Source organism: Melampsora larici-populina (assembly GCF_000204055.1).
Source record: "Melampsora larici-populina 98AG31 unplaced genomic scaffold MELLAscaffold_4, whole genome shotgun sequence".
NCBI classification, from domain to species: Eukaryota; Fungi; Basidiomycota; class Pucciniomycetes; order Pucciniales; family Melampsoraceae; genus Melampsora; species Melampsora laricis-populina.
In genome coordinates, this window is record NW_006768768.1 from 1,516,470 (window position 1) to 1,535,342 (window position 18,873).

Genomic DNA, 18,873 nt, shown 5'->3' on the forward strand with positions numbered 1-18,873 from the left:
GTAAGAAGCGCGAAAGACGGGGTGAGATGAAATCTGGATGAACATTCAACGGAAGGAGAGTCATACCTCAATTCCGAATGGCTCAAACAGTGATATGCTCGGGAAAGAAACCCACTTGCTCCAGGGTGCGAGTGTGTGACAAAAGGGTTAGGAATCCTGCAGAGAGAACGTCATTCTGTATCATTCTAATGATCAGGGTCCTATGTCTTCGTCATCGACCCCCTGTCCATTCCATGGTTTTGAAAATGTATTATAAGCCGTGAAACATAAGACCCTCCTGGTTACTAGGTATCGGAAATGGTGCTATGTATGTCAAAGAGAAGGTCACGTCAAACTTAACCAAGTTCTATCTCTGGACGTGCCAGCCGCTGGGCAGATGTGATGTGAACAGCCATTCTCGCTTTGTCTCTTTGAGAAGGCGTCGAGTACATGAATGAAATTCGGATTTGTTTGTGGTGTCAAATTGTCAAAAGTTATCACACATGCTATGATTGTTCACTAAATAGTTATCCAAATGAGTTACATAGCAATCAATATTTAACAAAGCTGGGAATAAAACAAAATAGAGTAGAAATAATCAAAAGGTAAAAGTCAAAAGTAAATGGGAAGAAACGATCACATCCTTCAAATCTTCAATACTTGAGAACTTCAATTTTTTTTTATTAGACGATAGGTTTTAACTTTTGTTTTAGTTGTTCAGCTTTAAGATCATATTCTTGACTCTTAGTAAAATGTAGATTTTTCAATTCTAAAAGTTTTTGACGACTAAGGAAATCTTTTTGAAAATTTTCGTATTTTGATAATTGTTGTCCTATGTTCCATTCTTTCTTTGCTAATCCATGTGATCTTTGAATTAAAAGTTTAGTATAAAAGTTTGAAACTCGATTAAATAAATTTTGTAATCCAATTTGAACATTCTTGAGAGCGTATTTTATATTTTCAATCCCTTTATTAACCTTACTTCCAACTCCTAGTCCAGTTTTACCAGATTCTAATCCGACTTCTTTCAATTCTGATGGTTTTGATCCTTTAACTGGTGTCTCGACTTCGGGAGTTGAAAAACGTTCGAAAGGATTGAATCCAGCATTAGTCTGAGGAACGTGACTCGTTCTAGAACTGGCCAAGGAAATCCGGCCTTCTTCTGCATTCTTTGCTAGCTTGCCCGCATCTAAACCCCCTAGGGATGTACTACGGCCTCCTTGTGCTGCTAAGTGACCGATATCAGCGGCTTCACCAAAGAGTGCTGGGTTCGGGTGTGGAATAGGACTACTGATGACTATTTGAGCACTGAATAGCCAAAGAAATGCCAAGGCAAGGTAAAATTGAGAGGATAGGAGATTGTTGATGGCCTTTCGAGAAGTCGCGCTCATGGTTTTGATTTGAATTGGTGTAGATCGATGGGGTTCTACGTCGTGTTGAATTAATGAGTGCCAAATGAACTAATCCCACTCGCTCGCGAGATCGTCAAGAGTGTGAAGTAAAAGAAGGAAATGAGATAAGTAGTAAAGAAATTGAGCTAATTTCCGATGAGCCTTGGTAAATGTGGTGATCGCGAGAGATGGCCGGAGGATCGTGTCTGGAGCGGCCTCCAGAGCACCCAGATAGGAGTGGTTCATAAGGAACTCAAAGCTCAAACATTGGTATACCTGTAAAGGTACCCACTTGCTCGAGAGAGTGATGGTGTGACAAGAGTCAAAATCCACAAGGGAGGGTCTGGGAGGATGCGTGGGTAGTTCATTCCGCATCATTCTGAATTCTGACTAGGAATTCATCATTGGACCCCTACATATCATCTTACTTATATAGTTTTGGAGATATATCATCAGCCGGATGAAGTGGGAGCATCCGCAACGGTCCACCTCTTGTGGAGGCTCTCGCACATTTAGGGGGTTGAAACGCGAAAAACAGCTCCAGCAGTCCTGGCAAAGCAAAGTCGAACGCGTACAGTCGAACCCGCGCAATTGCATACCCGTCCAGTTGCATATTCGGTCATTTTGCATAGGCCAGGGCTTCGTCCGACTTGGTGCGGGTCAAAATTTAGGTTTATACACCACGGAGGGGCTTTGAGTCTAGAAATGGCCTTTCTCAGTCTGAGAATGGTCATTCCTGAGGGCCACCTGTAGACCGGCTGGCAGGCCATCGATCGGCGGCCCACTGACCGCCTGAAGATGGACAAGAGAAATCAAGGCCGTAGTCGGCCTCTGGGCCATTGTCAGACCAAATACGCGGTGGCGGCCTGTCTGCCTGCTAATTTTGTCAAACCTTTGCAAAAAAAACGATCAATGACCTGGAAAGAAGGTTGCCAAGTGTAGTTTTTACATGATATCATTGTCAAGTTTGAGTCTGGAGGACATCAAGAGGCGCTAATCACTCGTGAAACCAATAACACGATATGATTGGTGTCTTTCGTGATGATCCTGGCTCAGGTTTGAACTCGGAGTCGCTTGTTTTTGTATATAATTATACGAAGTAACAAATCCTTCATGGAAATTCTGAAGTATCTGCTTGAGGACTACGACCACCGTGTGCAAACAGGTGATGTAACATTTGTTGCCGCGCGCTGACGTATACATCAGCCCCGCGTGTGAGACAGTGCGTGCAACAGTTGTCCATAATTTTGCTACAGCCGCCCCGCGCGCAACAGCTCAAGATCTCACACCTCCTACATATGTATATGCAATTGTCAATCCCTCAACAACTGATTACCATGCCCTCACAACCAACATCAAATGACTTACAGTTACAGTCGCTACAGAATCATAGTCAAACAAAGATCAAACCCCACCTAACCCTCACCCAAAGCTCATAGCAATAAACCTAGTAAAGGAGATATGGTTAGTGAACGAATCAAATAGGAAGAAGAAGCCGAGGTAAGTCCTCTTAATTTTTTCTTGGTTCTTTTTCTCAGAAATTTATTCTTTCTATGTCTGGCTCTTTCAGTTCTGGTGGCAGTGGGAATTGAAGCTCAATACCAACATTCAGCGGCAATGGTCTTGGAGATTGGCCAAAAGCCAAAAGAAATGAAATCACACAAACTTAACGTTAAGATCAAACTCATCATCATCGATCCATCATGATTAACAATTTCTCAAAATTAAACAAAACCAATTTCTATTAACATTTATTCCATTTCAAGAGGAACTCCATCACATTCACGATTTAACACTTCTTCTAACAATGAAACTCAAAATCCTGGATCTAAAACAATCACTATAACATCATCATCATCAGAAAATCAAACTCATCGTTCATATCATCAATCTCAACACCCTTGAAATTCAGTTTGAATCCTGAGAGCTTATCCATTCATCAAGAATCCAACTCTAGTTCGTCAAACTAAAGTTCGATGCAGTGAGAATGTAACAAATAATGAAGGTTTAGGTAGAAAGAGATCTGAAGGTATCCAAATCCAAATTCAAATCAACTCATCTTTCTTTGTTCTGTTTTAATGATTTGATTAATTAGTTTGTTGTATTTATAAAAAAACCCAGAGCATTTGATGAATCATCAGATGAATCAGATGACAATTCTGTATCAGATTGTTGTCAACATTCTTCTGATACTCAATCAATTCAATCTGAATCAATTCTAATTGATTGAATCTCCATCAATTCCAATCAATTCAATCCCAACCAATTCTTATCGATTCATCTCATTCACATTTGACTGAGCAGCATAGCTCAACTAGCTCAACTGCTTGATCACCCCCCACAACTGTAGGCACAAATTCTTCCCAGTCAAATGACAGCTACTCAAGGTGAAGTTCTTAAACGAATACTTGGTGCTTATGATGTCGTATCTATATCTTATTTGATTTGATTCGTGTATTTGATATGTATGTATTTAAGTCCGAGTAATATCAACTGAAAAATTGACCAAAAGTACGTTATTGAAGTTATCACAATGAGACAACAAATATAAAAGTTATAGACGGCAGTAACATATTGAGCTGTTTTTTCTTCGGCTTATACATAACCTCAAGTCCAAGAATGATGGCACAGATTAAACCAAGAGCATTTGGCCATACTACAATTGAACAGAAAAGACTAAAATATCAGAAACCTTCAAAATCTTCAAAATTGTTATATGGTTTGAATCAAAAAGGATCATTTTTATGCAAGTGCAAATTGGTATCAAAGATAGGTGATCACTTTTTTGTGATCTGTTTGGTTGCCCTTGCTTTTTTTCATTTGAGTTTGTGCTCTTGATTTTTGTGCATATCATTGGCATCAAGAGTCTAGAGATGTAATTGCTGGGTCTAATTGGTTCAATCAGCTTGGGTTGGTGGTTTATCAAATGTCTGGCCCAAAAATCTAACATGAGGTGCAGTGTGGGAACGTTCTACATAGCTGTATGTTTGCAAGGCAGCTGTCGCATAAACATGGGCAGCTGTCGCACACACTGTCTCACACGCAGGGCTTGTGTATACGTCAGCGCGACACAACAAATGTTACGTCACCTGTTTGCACGTGGTGGACATGGTTCTGTCCTTAATGTACATACTGTGTACAACTGCTTTTTTGATGGACGGAAGGCAGATCACAGCCCGCCAGCGGGCGCAAGCAAGCCAGCCTACCGGCACGTGCCCGGATTCTACTTTGTATCCCCTACAATGGTTTTTTTGGCTTCTTTTTCCTTTGCTTTTGTACAGATCTTTTGTTAATGAAAGAGAAAAACCTGGAGAAAAAAAAGTAAGAGAAAAAGAGGTTCTATTTTGACCAAAAATTGTCAGAATCCAGGACAAAAAAAACAATGAATGGAGATAAGCTTTTTTTAGCCAAATTGTCCCTGTTTTTGGAAATTCAGGGACATGATTCAAGAATTTTAAGGCTGGTTACGAGATTACACTGCAAATATAATGTGTTTCTCCGAAGTGAAAAATGATTGCACTTAATGCACAAAATGATTAATGATGCAGATTTAATGCAGAAAAATGCAGATTTAATGTAGATTTAATGCACTTTTAATCATTTTTTGAATGAAATGTAATCATTTTTCACCGTGGAGAAACACATTATATTTGCAGTGTTAGGGCGGTTCAAGAAGGAAATAGCAAACAGCCTCAACACAGAGTGTTGAACCGGTTTTTTAAGGTTGGCCGAGCCATAAAATTTGGTTTTGCAACTTCACAAACACCTTAAATATAAGTTTTAAGTGATGGTAAAATCAGGTACAACATTACTCAACCACCCAAAAAAAAAACTCTTGGCTTCAACTTCCTTTTTCTTTCTTTCTTTCATTTTGGTGATTTGATATTCTTTTTTTAGTGCTCAATGCTGGGAACACCAGACACGTTACACTACACCAAATGTAATCTTTACCGGGCGGTAAAGAAAACATTTTGTGTAGTGTACACTGTGAACATCATTCAACTTCCCCAAGTTGGAAGAGGAAAATGATTAATAGTACAGTGGCGTCATGATGAGTATTTTTTTGTATTTTACACGCAGATATTGGTTTATGTACTAACAATAAACGCTGAAAATCATCAAAAACTTACATGTAACAATACCTGAAATTTGGGTCATGAGTATGAAGACAATATTTTGTGGTCTGAAAACTTCAATAACTTTTGCAATTCTGCTCCAAGTAACTCGATTTTTGGTTCATTCAAAAGCTGAACTATTCTCCTTCACACTTCATAATGTTAGTAAGGTGCTATCTAGTCATTTAAACACTCTACATATGTTCAAACAGTTCTGCATGAATATCTCTGTAGGATCTTTTTGAGACCAGCTACAGATGTGATGTCTGAATGAAAAATGTAGAGGAAAGGCTCACCTTTTTAATGCACTTCAAATCGAGTGATTTGATTCAGAACTGCAAAAGTTATTGATGTTTGAAGATTTCAAAATCCTGTCTTCAAAATCAAGGGCCAAATTTCAGGTATTGTTACAGGTGGGTTTTTGATGATTCTCAGCCTTTATTGTTAGTACATTAACCAATGTCCGTGTGTAAAATACAAAAAAATACTCATCATGACGCTCTAACATCTAGGAACAAGGTGCATATTTTTTCAGATTTTTAGCTCTCTTCCTGTTGCCTCAGGACTTTTCTATGTCAGTAGTTTTCTTTACCGCCAGGTAAAGATTACATTTTGTGTAGTGTACACTGTGAACATCATTCAACTTCCCCAAGTTGGAAGAGGAAAATGATTAATAGTACAGTTTGTCATAAAAGGATCCAATACTGCACACCTGAGACATAACACCCACACTACATATGTGCAGCAAGCTAAGTAAATAGTTATCTATCATGTACATACAGGTCTGCTCAGTTTTTTGCCCATCAGAATAAATAAATCACATGTTATACCACATGTAACTTTTTTGACCTTGGAAAAATTGTCGCAAAAATTCACTACATATAATGCTGTAGCTGCTCAGGCAATATTACTGAAGCTGTTTCATAGTAACAGAAAGGGTGTTACATGCAGTTGAGTTGATGAGATCACACCAAAACACTGGGTGGGTGTATGTAGTCAATCTTTTGAATACTTTTGTCAATCTGAAAAAAGTTACAGCATGTATTACATATGAATAACTTATGCTGATGAGCAGATAACTGAGCAGAACTGTATGTACATGATAACCACCTATTCACTGAGCCTGTTGCACATATGTAGTGTGTGTGTTCTGGCTTAGGTGTGGAGTGATAGATCATTTTATGACAAATCATACTCCCAATCATTTTTTCCTGCCCACTTGGGGAAGCCGAATAATGTTTGCAGTGGTATAGTGGTGAAGGGATGTGATAGGTCAAGCGACAACACAGACCCAGCCAGTCAGGCCAACTCAAGATTTCAATCCAAAATGATCAATGTCATTTTGATCACAGGTTTGGGCTTGCGTTGAGCCTACATCAGCAGTAATGAACTTTAGGTGATCAGTAACAACACTGGTATAGACCTTTTGGTCAGTATTCCTTTACCTCACATCGCTCAGTCAGTTGCTTATTGCAATGTTTATGCCATCAATTGGGTTGACTGTGACCTTTGCACAACTCCTGTCATTTACAGTAGGATGTGAGTGTCTTTGGTCTTTTGTGTACATCACTGTAGACCCATGAGAGTGGGAGGAATCCAGGTCACGTTGTCCGCAGGTAAGTACATGGCTAAAAAAACAAATTTGCATACAAGCATGGTGCTAGGGCTGTATGATGCCTTTACTGGGACTTCTCAGGTGGACTCTGATAATTCTCAGCAAAAATACAAAAGTCCAATGTACCCCCACAGAGGATGTGATTGGGGAACTTGGGATAACAAATGATAGAACAGTCAATTCAAGAGAAAAATCACAACGACTACTCAGTTGGACAAACAAAGCCAGGGACACATCAAGGAAATTAACACTGCAGTCAATAAAAGATAAGATTACGAAGTAAGAAAGAGTGGGTAACTTGGGATAACAAATGACAGAGCAGTTGAATCAAAATAACAATAACAACGACTACTCAGTTGGACATATAAATATACCAATGATACACTGAAAGATATGATTGGAAACACCTTGAGAAATAATGGCATTTGAGCCAAGGAGTTTCGACTTTGTCAGATGTTGAAACTGTTGGGTTTCTGAAAAGGATGAAACATACTTACAACTTTCGCATACAATTCCACCTTACAACTTTTGAAAACAATTGCACCCATTGTTACTGTTGCGTAGGATATACCAGAGCAAGGTAAGCCTCAAGTTCCTGCGGGGTCTTCCCTTCCATCACCAATCTTTCACAGAATGACTTTTGTTCCTTGTGTTCCTCTTGCGAGATTCTTCTGGCTTTGGCCTCACATTTTTCTTCATGGTCAGGAAATAACTTTCCTTAGCCCAGCTGAGGTCTGACACTTGAGCATACAATTCCTGGTCCGCTTTGATTTGAGTCGATTCCAGTTGTTGATGAACTGCACTAGCTTTGATGACCATCTTGAGCCTGGTTTTGTTACCTTGCTGTATCACCCAGGCAAGGGCATGTTTATGCTCTTTGCTGTGAACGTGGGATGGATCAATCGAGGGAAGGGGCTCTAAACCTCGGTGTGACAAGGTTGAACGTGCTACACCACGTTTGGATCCTCCTTGAGTAGCTGGGGTCGCGGTGGTTGTCAGAGAGTCATCATCAGAGTTGTCCAAAGCTCGTTCTTCTGCAGTGAGGGGTGCAGCTTTGGTGACACATCTCTTGGTGGCCTTGTGGTAAGATTGACTATCATCCTTGGATGCATCTAGGCTAGGTATTCGGTGAGGAGGTTCATCGTCAGAGTCGTCCAATGTGTGTTCCTCTGCAGTAAGAGGCGCCGTCTTGGTGACACGTTTCTTGGGGGATTGACAATAAACCCGGGTCGGTTGATTTTCCACGGTTTTGGCTTGAGAGAGGGCAGGGGGTCGGCAAGCAGTTGGTCCTTTGGAGTCTCCTTGGTTGAATCATCTGGGGTGGGTGGAGGTGAACTGAATTGGTTGTTGATGAAATCGCGATAGCGTTTGTTGATTGGTTTATTGAAGTGCTTAGCAGGCTCATTAGGCGACCTGAGTGTTTTTTTTGTCAACTTGAGGCTCATCAACGCCAGGTTCCCCAATGTCTACGTCTGGCATGTTTGAAGGATTGGCCGTGATCATAGGTAAGGGGAGCCCTAGATGTTCAAAAGAAGAGAGCCATCAGCAAGAAGTGCGAGATCACTGGATGTGAACCCAAAATCAAAATAGACATCCAAACTGACCATGATTGTGGCCATTGGTTGTTTCTCCATCGTCACTTTCATCATCATTGTTGTTGTATGCACCAATGCCAACTTCACTGTCATCGTCAGAATCCAGACCACTGTTGAGAATACCAAACGGGGTAACATTGCCTTTGTCCCTGAAGAGGACATCCATGTTGCTGTAACAGGGACACATGGAATCAAGCAACTCCTCCATGGTATGTATTCCAGCCATGCAATTCTTTGCAGACAGGCCACTGCCTGTTTTCAGGCTAAATTTCTTTGCAAGGATGTATTTTGACTTGTAGTGTTTGAGACGCAGGTACAGAACTCAACCGTTAAGGCACATATTTGTGGTATTGTGCCAAATGTTATAGTTGTTGTTGAGTTCAATAGCAAGAGGATTCAACAGAGACTGGGGACTCATTGGAAGTCCGGACACCCTAGTCTGACTACCAGCCCCAAAGAGAGCTTGACAGATATGTGGTTTGGATAGGTAAGTAATGATTGTTTGATAGTCAATGCAATCTAAAGGCGGGCTATCCTTTGACGTCTTGCTTGAACCGGATGGCACTATAGATTGACTTTGAGTGTGTGCTACCGCGGCCAGTCGGGAGTGTTTGACAGTAACCACATTGGGTTTTGAGGCCACAGGCAGTCCAGAAGCGATCAATTCCGCATTAATCTGAGCCCTTGTTCGGCAAGACCTAGGTGCCTATTGGAGGACCAAAAAATTGGTCAGTTTTCAAAACCAAGAAACCAAGAATCAGTTGACTTAGAAAATGACATACTTTTCTGTTTGGCTGAGTCTTCGGAGGCATTATGATATAGACTGCAACAACAGAGAGCAAGAACCAGTAAGATGATTGCAAGGATGATGATGACAATGGATTTGCCTGGCGATCCAATTGGCAATTAAGCAGGTAGCAGTAGGCAAAAGTAAATAGCAAAAACAGGAAGATCCAAAAGTCAAGCGTGGAAAAGAATGAAATCTGAAAATGTTGAGCCTGGAGAATCTCAAAGCGGAAATCTGAGAACACACACCTTAAGTATTTGCCTGAAATCATATGTGGCATCAAGGGCATGTTTGAAGCCGGTGCGCTTGTTCTGTCATGGTGTGAGATACAGTCAAAGCTTGATGATCGTCCTGATAAGCAGGTCAGTTTGCAAAACAACTTGCAACCTTCAAAATGATGCCATAGAGCAATAGTCCTAGGTACAGGCAATTAACATGCCCGTCCTGATACAATCGTTCCAGAGCCGCCATCGTGTGAGTGCTGGATCAATAAGAAAAGTAATTTGAAAGTCATATTTGGTGAAAGATGGTGTGGATGTGCAATTGCAAGGTTGGCCATGGCAAACACAGCATCAACAAACGGGCTCCAACACGGATACAATGTCAAAATGGGTCCAATGTTGGCAATTGGGGAAAAGATGGGCCACTGTTGTTCAATACAATTTGTTAATGTAAGAGGAAACTATCAAAAGAACAGCAAAACAAAAAAAACATTGGCAAGAAAAAAACAGATGTTGAACTTCAAGGGACGCCTAAAAAAACAGGGACAAAAGAAAGATTTTTTTCTGGGGAAATGTTCCTGTTGCTTGCAACAAGTTTATAAATTTTAAGACAGATGAGGAGTTTACAAAATGGTGAACCACCTCTAAAGGTGGTTCACAAACTTAGACTTTTACTTAAAATTTAAAGTCGCCGAACCAAACTTAAAACTTAAAAAATGGCTGTAAAACCCCTTCTTGAACCACCTTATTGCACAACTGTGGACCACCTCTAAAGGTGGTACAGTTAAAATTTATAGAGCCCAAACAAAATGTAAAATATAAAAATGGGCTGTAAAAGCCCTTATTGAACCACCCTAATAACACTACACAAAATATGATATTTTCCGGGCAGAAAATATAAATACTGACACACAAAAATATTGAGCAGTCAGGAGGGGAGAGAAAAATACAAAAAGATATGCACATTAGTGGCTCTCAAACCTGCCCTGGTTTTCAAAAAACCCAGTTGACCCAGTTGTTTTTTGGCAGTAACTTTGTGTATCAAGTTGACATTTGTTGACAGCTCCCAGCCAAAAATTCCACTGGGTCAGGTTTGAGAGCCACTATTGTTCCTATGGTTGAGGCATTTGATTTAAGTATTTTTTTGAATTTTTAGTGTGAAAATTGTTGATTGTACTAACAAAAAACCTCCAGGATCATTGGATTACAACCTGTAAGAGATATTGGAATTTGGCCAATGGGTGACAAGGGGATAATTTGAATTCAACTATTGCTTGTATCTTTTTCAATTCTTGGCCAAACCACCCAATTTTTGGTTCATTGCAAAGCTAACCGCTGTGACTATATCTTTCATTCAGACAGGAAAGCTGCATCTGATTCCAGAAAAACTCTATGTGGCAATATATGAAATAGATTCAAGGACAAATAACTTTTTTTGCAGCAGAGCTACAGATTTGATGCAGCGACGTAAAATTTGAATGAAGTCCATGGCTTTCTAATGAACTAATTATCCAGTGTTTTGACCAAGAATTGCAAAAGATATGAAGGATCTTACAATTGAAATTATCCCCTTGTCATCCATGAGCCAAATTCCAATATCTGTTACAGGTTGTAATCTGATGATCCTGCAGGTTTTTTGTCAGTACAGTCAACAATTTTCACACTAAAAATACAAAAAAATACTCAAAACAAAGGTCTCAACCATAGGAACAATATGCATATTTTTTTGTATTTTCCTCTCTCTTCCTGACTGCTCAATATTTTTGCGTGTCAGTATTTGTATTTTCCGCCCGGAAAATATTATATTTTGTGGAGTGTAATGCATAGGTTCAATTTTAAAAAACCGGATCTCTGTAGCCAAAAAGCATAGCTTTCCAAGGAGGATTAACCTTTGAACCAAATTAAACTAAGATGGATGACCCAGAAGAACCTTCTCTGGCTGTTGAGCCCCTCAAGCTTGACCACCTGAACCCCATACATGTCACAAAGATTGTCAACATCATTTATTTTGCATTGAGTCCTCTCCTTCCGGCCACTTTCTCACCCATTCTGAACTCAGAGGAGCACAAACTCCATTTACTCAAGAAAGGGCTTCAAACTTTGAAAGATGCCTCAAGAAAGCAATGTGACAAGATTGAATCTTGCCAAGATGCTGGTGAAGAGATCTCCACGGCCAACAATGAATGGCTTGATCCAAGTGGTAATTTGATAACAGACAAATCCTAATTGACAAACTGCTTGTTGCAAAAGATAATGAACCTTACTGCTTTGCATACCACAAATATCAAGCTATTTGATCTATAATCGAATCTTATCAATATACTTTAGTTGAAGTGGCTGCAAAGAAAATGAACAGAGGCAAAAAGGATCCAACTGCTGATGACCTCAGCAAAGGTCAGGGAAAGCGGCCTTATTTTCATCTTTTGAAACCAGTCCAATCACAACATTTGTATTGAAACTCAGAAAAACACAAGGAAAGTCTTACTTACAATCAACAATTAGAAGTAATTGATTGGTATTATGCAAACGGGGAAAGTCAGACTAAGACTTACCTTTACTTCTCAAAGATTCATCACAAAATGGGAATCAGTCAACCTAATATCTTGCGTTAGCTCAAAGACAAAGACTTGATTTGCAAGATCTCCTCCAATGTTGGTCCTCAAACTAAACAAAAGGCCAATGTCAAGTTTCCCAACATTGAGGAACTTCTTGTCAATTGGTGCTGTATGTGCAAGCAGACTGGCCAATTTGTTACCAGTGAACAAATCAAGGAAAAGTGGCACCACTTTGCTCAAATCAAAAACATTGGCAGCAAGAATTGGCTTACCCTCAGTGGTGGATGGCTTGAATCATTCAAAAACAGACATGGCCTTTGGGGATTCAAGTGGCATGGCAAGGCTGGATATGCTAAACCAGAAACTGTTAAAGCCAAAAGAGATCAAATCAAGGTGATTGTAGCTGAATACAGACCAAGTGATATCTACAATATGGACGAGACTGGCTTGTTTTACGCATAAGTGCTTTTTGTTTATCTGTCTCTTCCTTCGGCATGTCTTCTCACACTTTTTCTGCGTCTGTCACAGGATGCCACCAGACCAAGGCTTAGCAAGTGTCAGCACTTCTGGTGTGAAAGGCTCCCAAGCCAGAATCACTGTTCTGTGCGTCTGTAACACTGATGGATCCAACAAGCAATATCTCACCTTTATTGGTTGATGGAAATCACCGTGATGCTCCAATGAAAAAAACCCAGCCAGCCTGAGAATTGACTATTATTTCAATGCCACATCATGGATGACATCTTTTATCTTTGAGATGTGGATTCGTACCTGGGACCAACAACTCCAAGCTGACAAGAGGAAGATCTTGCTGTTACTCAATAACTTTGCTGGTCATAAGATTGAAGAGAATCAACTCAGTGGATTGGAAATTTTGCAGATATTGATAAGTGAGTTATCTGTTTCCTTTCAGTAAATCAAGACACCCTATTATTTTACTCACACATGGTTTTTGAATGGTCACTGCTCTTGAATAATTTTATACTTCTGTCACATCAAATGATATATGAAGTTGAGTTTAGCCAGTAAATATTTACCTTCAAACAAAATCAACACTTGGGTGATCCCCACCTCTTTTGAGAATGAAGGGCAGATATCTGTAAATACCAATAGCCCACCATAAGAATATATCTGTGATTAGATCCTGTCAAAAGACATGATCAATTAGGTTGTACAGAACCTTATCCTTTCTCTCACTATTTTGTTGCACTCCATCAATATGGTATGTATAGTAGTGTACATTTAGATTGATGCAATTCAGAATTAAAGTGGGCATGTTAGAAGGCAATGTTGAGTTGTAATATACATTTTTCAATGTGAACTGTTCTCAGTAACCTTCAGTGGGATACCCAAGAAAGTCCCACAATTGCTCCTTGTGACTCACTAGGAGCAAGCACAGGACTTTGCTGAGTATACTTCAGCAGGCAGGCATGCCTATTCCCTAGTCTACTGATGTCAAATCTAAAAATAAATGTTGGATTTTGCTTCCTGATTCCAAAGAAGCCTTTCATTGTCTTTTCAAAAATCATGCCGAGTGGCTGGGAAAAGTTGAATAATACTAGGTATGCACCAGCAGAATCAAGGTATGAGATACAAACTGAACCAACAATAGTGATGGCACATATCCTAGTTAAAAAAACATAGACAAAAGCCAATTTATCCATTGATTCACTCAATTGTGAAGACATGATCAAAAAACATGAGCCATGTTCCAGACTCAGCCCAACTAGATTCTCACCAAGTATCCCAAACAGCTTCCTTCAATATCAACACAAATATTCCCACCGCACAACCTGATGAAGACTTTAATTTGTAGATGATACAAGAAATAAGAATATTGAAAAAAAACTGTGATGTGCTTGATTGTGGCCAAAAGTGTTGGTGTTCAATTGACTCAATGAAGAATTGTAGAGTATTATAAGATGTTGAAGAATTGAATAAGATCAATGTAGAGTTGGATTAGTAAAGAAGAGGTGTTGGAGTTAAATCACAGATTTACATGAAGATGTCATCAAATTAGGAGATGATGACAAAAGGGAAATCCTTTGCCCCAATTATTCAAATTGAATACTTATAGAAAAATGCTTCATTTCATGTCGTTTCTCTTTCCCCATCTTTGGAAAGAGAAACATATGTAACTTTTAATCTTGTTTTCACTATTGTTTTCCTTTATAATTGATTATAAACTAATTTGTGTCAAAACATAGTTGTCTTTCTCCAGATCATTTAGCTCACTATCATCTTGTGTGCTTTATCTATACAAACTTATTTGTCAGGTACTTATCATATCATATGTCTAATTACAAAATCCATAGCTTGTTCCTTTATGTTATATGGTTGTGTTTTCTTATCAGTGTTTACGTCAGAGATTCTTCCATATATAGGAGATCTATCCGTGTGATATTATCTAATATCAAAGCGCATATCAGAGTGCATCTCAGACTTTCAGTAGGTTATCTTCACAAGGGTGTACTCCAAAACATGTGGACATTTTCATGGTAGCAAGAGATACAATGTATCAATTCACAATCATTATTTATGTGGATGAGCAATAAGGATCTCTTTTCCACCTCAGTCAAAAACCCACCTTCTTTGACTCACTCTCAATCAGAGGAAGAACAAAACAATACTTCATTACGGATATTGAGTTCTCTTCTTTGGCCTGTGCCAAATCCTACTGAAAACTCTCACTGCCGGCATATTTGGCTTGGAGACAAACATCCAAGGAGTCCTCGGACGGCGCCCCCCAGGAAAAGGGCACCCGAGGGCTAATTCCGAGGAAAATGTTGGCCCTGCCCGTTGCCTCGAATTGGATCCTCGGATGGGGGTTAACTTGGAGTCAGAGTCCGAGGAATCCTCAGATTTTTGGCTCCGAGCCAAATATGCTGGCTGTGTCTTTAAATCATACTAATCCAAATCAATCTACTTCATCAACCTTACCAATGTCTATCCAACCAAGCCAACCGACTATGCAGGGCACCAATAAGCAACTACAAGCTGTTTATGTCAATCAAGCTCTAAGCAAAATCTGTCCTGGAAAGCCACTTTTGTAGGACAATTATTTTGTCTGGTCATGTAAAGTTAGAAACGGTCTGGAGACGTTCTACATTGATTACATAGAGTCTGACAATATTAAAGACAAATCAGGATCAATTATTCATGAAGTAGCTAGCAAAATTCTTACCTCCTGGTTACTCAAACAAATGAACACCAACAAAATGGTATTGAGTTAACTCCAAGGCTTCCCTGGCTGTGCAAAGCCTTAGATTGAGAATCCAAATACCACCCACTGAGGCAGCTGTCATGATGAGGAATGCATGTTAAAACCCACAGGAACCTTCAGTCAACCTGGAAAATAGGCACAATTTGTTAAATAAATTCAATGATAAATTTCCTGATGTGGTGAAGAATAAAAATACAACAAAAGAAGTGGCAGGGCATATATTTCTCCCACTGAGTTTGAGTAACATTGTTGCCAAAACTTCAAGGCCCTTCTTGATGTGAAATGAAAAAGATTGAAAACAAAAGGGAACAAAACATAGACACTAATTTTGAGCTCTAATGACATGTTTTTGGTGCCTCAGAATGATCAAAAGAATCTGTATCCACGTCATACAGTGCAGAGTTCAGGAGGGAAACCCTTAGACACCAGGATGATAATCTATTGAAGCTTAGAAGACCTCCTTTCTCTAGGTGATGATTAGACAGAGAGGAATTTGCACCATGTGCGAGTGCTACATCCTTTGTGGCAAGAGAAGCTAAGGATAAAAAGGCCAGGGATTGAGATGAGTTGCTGATACCATTAGTGACTGGCTTGATTGACATCAGTTTGACATAAGGTCAAACTTGAGTTAAAAATTACTTCGAACAATGATAATTAGCCTTACATGTTGAGGTTCAAGAATAATGATGCTATACACTTGATGCGCCACAGAAGAAGAACATTTTTTGTTAGTATGGTGTCTCACAGATAGCTAAAAAAGGACTGGTCAGACAAGGAAACTCACTTATGATTGACCTCCAACAGGGGTGCCACAGTGTTCAGGATCACAAAGATTACATGCCCATGCATGCTCGCCATCAAATTCACATTTTCCAAGAGTGTGTATCTTTTCATCCTCATCAGTACATTGACGACATCTGTATTTTCCCAAATTGATAACACATTTACACTTTAACCAATTGGTCCTAGTACATGTGTCACAATCAATCGGGATTCCACAAATCTGGTTGTATTTGCTCATTTCCATATCAATCTTGCAGTGAACACATTGAGGTGGTGTAGGTGGTGTACACAAGCCCACTTGTGCTAGTCCAAGTAGGCAAGCTGTTAACATGATGAAAGTGACTTTTGATTGTGATTTCATAGTGTTGGAGTCAATGAACTGAACTGATTCAAACTTATGATCTTCCTTTTGGAATTAAATTGGAACTGTAGTACCAAATCAATGGGTGTTAGGGTGATGATGACAACGGGGGTGACCTTGGAGAAGAGAGGGAGCTAATTATGTGCATTTCCTGACAAGCATTCCTAGGCTCCAAGTTGTGGCTCTGATTGTTTATATTTGACTTATCAATATAAGACAAGTTTCCAGGATTGCTAATCAGTGTAATCTGATAATCAAACCTGCATCATGAAAGCCATTTCAAAAAAGTATGGCCAAGTTATGGTCCAGATTGGTCTCAAAAAATGCAGTCTAGACTGCACATTTGGTTTATCAATTTGTGGCAAGTTTCCAGAAGTGGGGATCAGGGTGTTTTGATACCCAAACCTTCATCATGAAACTCAGCTTATGTAAGCATCATCAATGTTTGGTTCACTATGGTGGCCAAGCTGGGGTCCTTAAAGGTGGCCAAGATGTGGTTCAGCATGGTGGCCAAGATGTGGTTTGAATTTTGCGGATTGGCTGTCTGACATTTCCACCATTAAGGCTGAAGGTGATCAATTTAATTGGATTGTGTGTTGAAGATCAATTTACACTAAAGGTGTTTTTTGTTGCATATAATCCTTTTGCGCTTGCTTTACTGGCGGATTATCTGATCATGTGCAAATCTAAGTTCAAGGTACCTGCTATCAGTTCCTTGTTACATAGACTTTAATCAATAATTCAGCTGAATATGTATGCCAAGAGCTGATTGTGTGTTTATAGTCAAAGAGCACTTGATATTTGTAAGTTATATGTGTTGTAGATCTCATGATTGAAGTCTCTATTTCAGAAATTAATGGGACACATAATATCTCACCCCAGCCACATTAAGGCAATATTTGGTACCCGGGGATTCATGTGGTCCACACATGACCACACTCACAAATCAGTCACTGCAAATGTGTGTATAGACTTGGTGACTCTGCATAACTAAAACAACAGTCTGGCTCAAGTAGCATAAAGCTTCTTCCACTGAGGTTGTTGTCAAGAAATCTGCAATCTCAGAATAGAATTGATCAACCCCGCCAAATGAGTGGAAAGAATCAAATCAAGTATTGCAATATAACAACATCAAGCCCAATCCAATGTAAGATAAACCCATCTGCTCTTAGGTATGCAGCAGCAGGATCATGATATAAGATACAAATTGAACCAGCAATGATGATGGACCATATCCTATTCAAAAAACAAACATAGACAAATGCCAATTTCTCCTTTGATCCACTTAATTGTGAAGACATAATTAAAGAACACAAATCACATCCCAGACTCATCCTAACTAACTTTCCACCAAGTATCCCAAACAACTTCTTTCAATATCAACAAAAAGATTCATAAGGCACCCACAACATAGCTTAATGCACAAATCAATTGAAGATGATACAAGTAACACTGCGAGAAAAGAGGATTTCCCCAAGGTGAGAAATGATTACATTTAGTCTACAAAATGATTAAAGATGCATTAAATCTGCATTAATTCTGCATTAATTCTGCATTTTTCTGCATTAATTCTGCATTATTAATCATTTTGTGCATTAAATGCAATCATTTCTCGCCTTGGAGAAATCCACTTTCCTCACAGTGTAAGAACATGGAGAGAACAATTGGACATAAAAGGTTCACAATGCTCTTGCTCTCCTTAATTGGAGTTGCAACTGTGCTGTGCTTGATTGTGGCCAAAATTTATTGGGGAAACTCCAAGGCTGCCCTTTCTGGGCAAAGCCTTGGATTGAAAAGTCAAAAACCACCCACTGAGGCAGCTGTCATGATGAGGAATGAAGGTGAAACCTCACACAAACCTTCAGTCAACCTGAAAAATAATGGCAATTGGGTAAAATAGGCCATTGCTATTTGCAGCCCACACAAAATCCATGTAGGCGCTGCCAAAACAGCCCCTACATGAAGGTTTCCCACAAAAAAGCGCCTACATTTATGATGTAGGCGCTTTTTCCTTTTTCACATGACACCTACAGGCTAAAAAACCAATGTAGGCATCATTTGTGTACGCCTACATTCTAAAAATGAAATGTAGGCCTAAATTTGAAGCGCCTACATTGTGTAGGCGTCACAAAAATGCACCTACATCTTTTTTTTGACTGTAGGCGTAATTTTTGTGCGCCTACATATGTTAATACCAACACCCTTATAATTTAATACCAACACCCTTATAATTTATACCAACACCCTT

At 39.5% G+C, this 18,873-nt stretch overlaps 2 protein-coding genes across 2 annotated transcripts; both read right to left on the reverse strand.

Moving 5' to 3' along the window:
• Positions 1–662: 662 nt before the first annotated feature.
• Positions 663–1,370, reverse strand: MELLADRAFT_59955 (uncharacterized protein; the record flags this gene model as incomplete). Its single annotated transcript, XM_007405707.1, has 1 exon — positions 663–1,370. One exon carries the CDS (start codon positions 1,368–1,370, stop codon positions 663–665), a length of 708 nt encoding a protein of 235 aa, XP_007405769.1.
• A 6,078-nt stretch (positions 1,371–7,448) lies between these two features.
• On the reverse strand, positions 7,449–9,771 carry MELLADRAFT_102800 (uncharacterized protein; the record flags this gene model as incomplete). The annotated part of the gene is made up of 6 exons (XM_007405706.1): positions 7,449–7,484; positions 7,598–7,625; positions 7,852–8,303; positions 8,535–8,617; positions 9,478–9,518; positions 9,731–9,771. 6 exons carry the CDS (start codon positions 9,769–9,771, stop codon positions 7,449–7,451), a joined length of 681 nt encoding a protein of 226 aa, XP_007405768.1.
• Between the last annotated feature and the right edge of the window lie 9,102 nt (positions 9,772–18,873).